General features: G+C 50.8%; 1 protein-coding gene across 2 annotated transcripts in view; it reads right to left on the reverse strand.

Moving 5' to 3' along the window:
• TM9SF4 (transmembrane 9 superfamily protein member 4) overlaps positions 1-3,363 on the reverse strand; it is a 70,248-nt gene that overhangs the window by 31,942 nt on the left and 34,943 nt on the right. For both annotated transcript variants that reach the window (XM_011959947.1, XM_011959954.1), the window contains exons 7-9: positions 1,849-1,967; positions 1,635-1,746; positions 151-275 (exon numbers count right to left, since the gene is read on the reverse strand). In XM_011959947.1, the coding sequence (XP_011815337.1) occupies positions 151-275; positions 1,635-1,746; positions 1,849-1,967 (356 nt within the window). The remainder of the gene's footprint in view (positions 1-150; positions 276-1,634; positions 1,747-1,848; positions 1,968-3,363) is intronic.

Here is a 3,363-nt window from a genome sequence, read left to right on the forward strand (position 1 = left end):
GGTCCTTGCTTTCACAAAGCCTGCAGTTCCGAAAAGTAAAACTAATGAAAGAATTACCCAACTAAATGTGAATTTACTACAGTGATAAGTGCTATTGATAAGACACACACACACACACACACACACACACACACACACAGGCACACACACGGTCCTCCTCCCCTCCCCGTCCAACTTCATCCCTCCCCAGCCAAGACCTCGTACAATGTCATCCTCCTTGTTGTAGTTGGCAATGTCCTTCCGGAGGGTCCGAATGATAATCATGCTCAGGATACCTGAAACAGATGGGGTTGAGGATGAGGAGAAGTTGGCGCTGCCAGCAAGCCTATGCTCCATGCCCTCCTGGACATGATGTTTTACTGTACGACAGCTGGCATGCACGGCTTGCTCCATTATGAACTGGCTATGCAGTCACCTCAAGGCCTCTTCTTGGGGGAGCTCCACTCCAGCTATCAGGGGAGGAGATCACAGAGCGTGGAGGTGGGGAGGAAAGGGCTGCTGGGATGGGTAGGGGTATCCTGGGGAGAGGAGCATCCCAGCTGTTCCATGGCTTGGTCCTACCGACTTCTCAGCGCATGTGTCGAAGGGCCACCTGTGGCTCCACCTGTGGCTATCTGCTGCTTCAGTTATGGCTCCTGGCCTCACTGTGTCCTCACTGGCATGCCTTTCTTCAGGCTCTCCTTTTTGCCCAGAAGGCCCCGCCCTGCCCTGACTTCTACTCATGCTTCATGGCTCACCCTGGGCATCTTCACCTCCCAGCACCCTGAACAGTACAGAGCTACTCCTGGCCCCATTTGTACTTTCCTGTTTCCCTCTCTAGGCAGCACTGTAGTGTCAAGAGCATGGGCCATATGACCTTGAGTTCACTTAACATTTTGGGGCTTAGTTCACAGGGCTTCAGGGATTGAAATGTTTGGAAAGTGCTTAGTTCAGCAGCTGGCCCTATGGTAAATGTTTAATAAACAGTACTTAGCATTATCTGTGCTTTTCATATGATAGTGAAACCATCAGTGTCATTCTACTCCTGCCTACCACCCTCTCACCACCTGGTTTCTTGCCAAGCTTATCTCACTGCAGGACCACGATCCTCACTGGCACAGACTTTCCCCAGGTCTCTGGATGGTGGCTCCTTCTCGTAAAGAAAGGTCTTCCCCAAAGAGCCTTCACACTTTCCTCAGCTATTGTGTATTTGGCCACCCTGTTGATCTGCTTCACAGAATGTATCACTATCTGGAACTCCACTACTTATTTGCTTTTTTGTTTCTCTCCCACCACTAGAATATACAGGCTCTGTGAGAGCAGAGCCTGGGTTGGCTTGTTCACACCATATTCCCAGCATCTGGCAAAGTGCCTGGCACAGAATGAGCAACAACAACATCTTGTTGAATGAATCAAGAACGTGTGCAGGCTCAGGTGTGTCTGTCCTCCATGAATGAGCTCTCCAGAGTTCCAGAGCTCTCTAGAGATGAGTCTTGTTCACCTATGTACACCTGATGCTTAGCAGAGCCCTGATGTCTGTTTTTGACCTACACCTGGCCCTGAGAACACCCTGGAAGTCCCCCACACATGATGTGATGTCTCAGTCCCTCAACCCCAACTCCCATCCCCTTTCCTTCAACCCACAGATCTCTCACCTGACAGGAAGAAGACGACAACAACAGAGTTAATGATAGAAAACCAGTGGATCTGGACGTCACTCATGGTTAGGTAAGTGTCCCAGCGAGAGGCCCATTTGATGTCACTTTCCTGGCAGGTGGGAGGAAGCACTTAGAGTCAGGCCTCCTGCTGGAGAACCTGACACAGACCAGAGCCCTCCTCCCCTGCCCATGAGCTCCAGCCCCTTCTCACCTCCCAGTGGACAGAGTAGGTGAAGTACAGCTGATTCTCCTTGGTGGGGTCAATTTCTTGGGGCGAGGAGTTGGTACCCTCAGGCAGAGTGCACGAACTCTTCTCATCTGCTTTGAGGTCTGAGAGAGACAGAGACTCAGTCTGTTCCTGTAGTGGCCAGTGCCACTGCCCAGGGGCTATTCCAGGGGCTGCCCTCAAGGCTGTCTGTTGCGGGGACCCAGCCTCTAGGGTCTGACTGGAGATTGGGAGCACGATGGGCAACAATGGGTTTTATTTTTTATTTTTAAATCTTATTTTTTTAGAGACAGAGTCTTGCTCTGTCACGCAGGCAATGGTACAATCATAGCTCACTGCAGCCTCAATCTCCCAGGCTCAACGGATCCTTCTGCTTCAGCCTCCGGAGTAGCTGGGACTACAGGCGGATGTCACCACACCTGGCTAATTTTTAGAAATTTTTTGTAGGGACAGGGTCCTGTTATGTTTCCCAGGCTGGTCTTGAACTCCTGGCCTGATGCAATCCTTCTGTCTTGGCCTCCTAAAGCACTGGGATCACAAGTGTGAGCCACCGTGCCTGGCCAACAATGGTTTTTGAAAATTATTCCCCAGAGCCCTGACTTTCCAACGGTACTTAGGGGCTGCAGAGAGGCCTGTGCATGGGGGAAGGGAGGGGCCTGAGTTGGAGTTCCTCCCTGAGTCAGTGTTCCTTCACTCAATTCAAACATTCACCCACCATCCAGCCAGTCCCATTCAACATAAAACCTTGATCCATTCCATCACGCCTACTCATTTATTTAGTCTATCTCTAAAGTTCTGGCATTTTTGTAATAAATCATTCAGATGTATTCTCCATTCATTTGCTCATCTGTTCATCCTGTTATGCATCTACTCATTTAACCAACAACGTATAATAAGCACCAACTATGGGCCAGGTACTGTGCTGGGTGCTTAAGATAAAATGGTGAGCTGGGCGTGGTGCCTCACGCCTGTAATCCAAGCACTTTGGGAGGCTGAGGCGGGCGCATCATGAGGTCAGGAGTTTGAGACCAGCCTGGTTAACATTGTGAAACCCCGTCTCTATGAAAAATACAAAAATCAGCCATGTGCGGTGGTGGGTGCCTGTAATCCTAGCTACTGGGGAGGCTGAGGCAGGAGAATCGCTTGAACCCTGGAGGCAGAGGTTGCAGTGAGCCGAGATCACGCCACTGCACTCCAGTCTGGGTGACAGAGCAAGACTCCGTCTTGGGGAAAAAACGAAAAAGATAAAATGGTGAGAAAAGGAGACAGGACCGGGTGCAGTGGCTCACGCCTGTAATCCCAGCACTTTAGTAGGCCAAGGCGGGCGGATCACAAAGTCAGGAGATAGAGACCATTCTGGCTAACATGGTGAAATCCCGTCTCTACTAAAAATGCAAAAAATTAGCTGGGCGTGGCGGCGGGTGCCTGTAGTCCCAGCTACTTGGGAGGCTAAGGCAGGAGAAAGGCGTGAACCCAGGAGGCGGAGCTTGCAGTGAGCCG

Source organism: Colobus angolensis, unplaced genomic scaffold (assembly GCF_000951035.1).
Source record: "Colobus angolensis palliatus isolate OR3802 unplaced genomic scaffold, Cang.pa_1.0 Scaffold114, whole genome shotgun sequence".
NCBI classification, from domain to species: Eukaryota; Metazoa; Chordata; class Mammalia; order Primates; family Cercopithecidae; genus Colobus; species Colobus angolensis.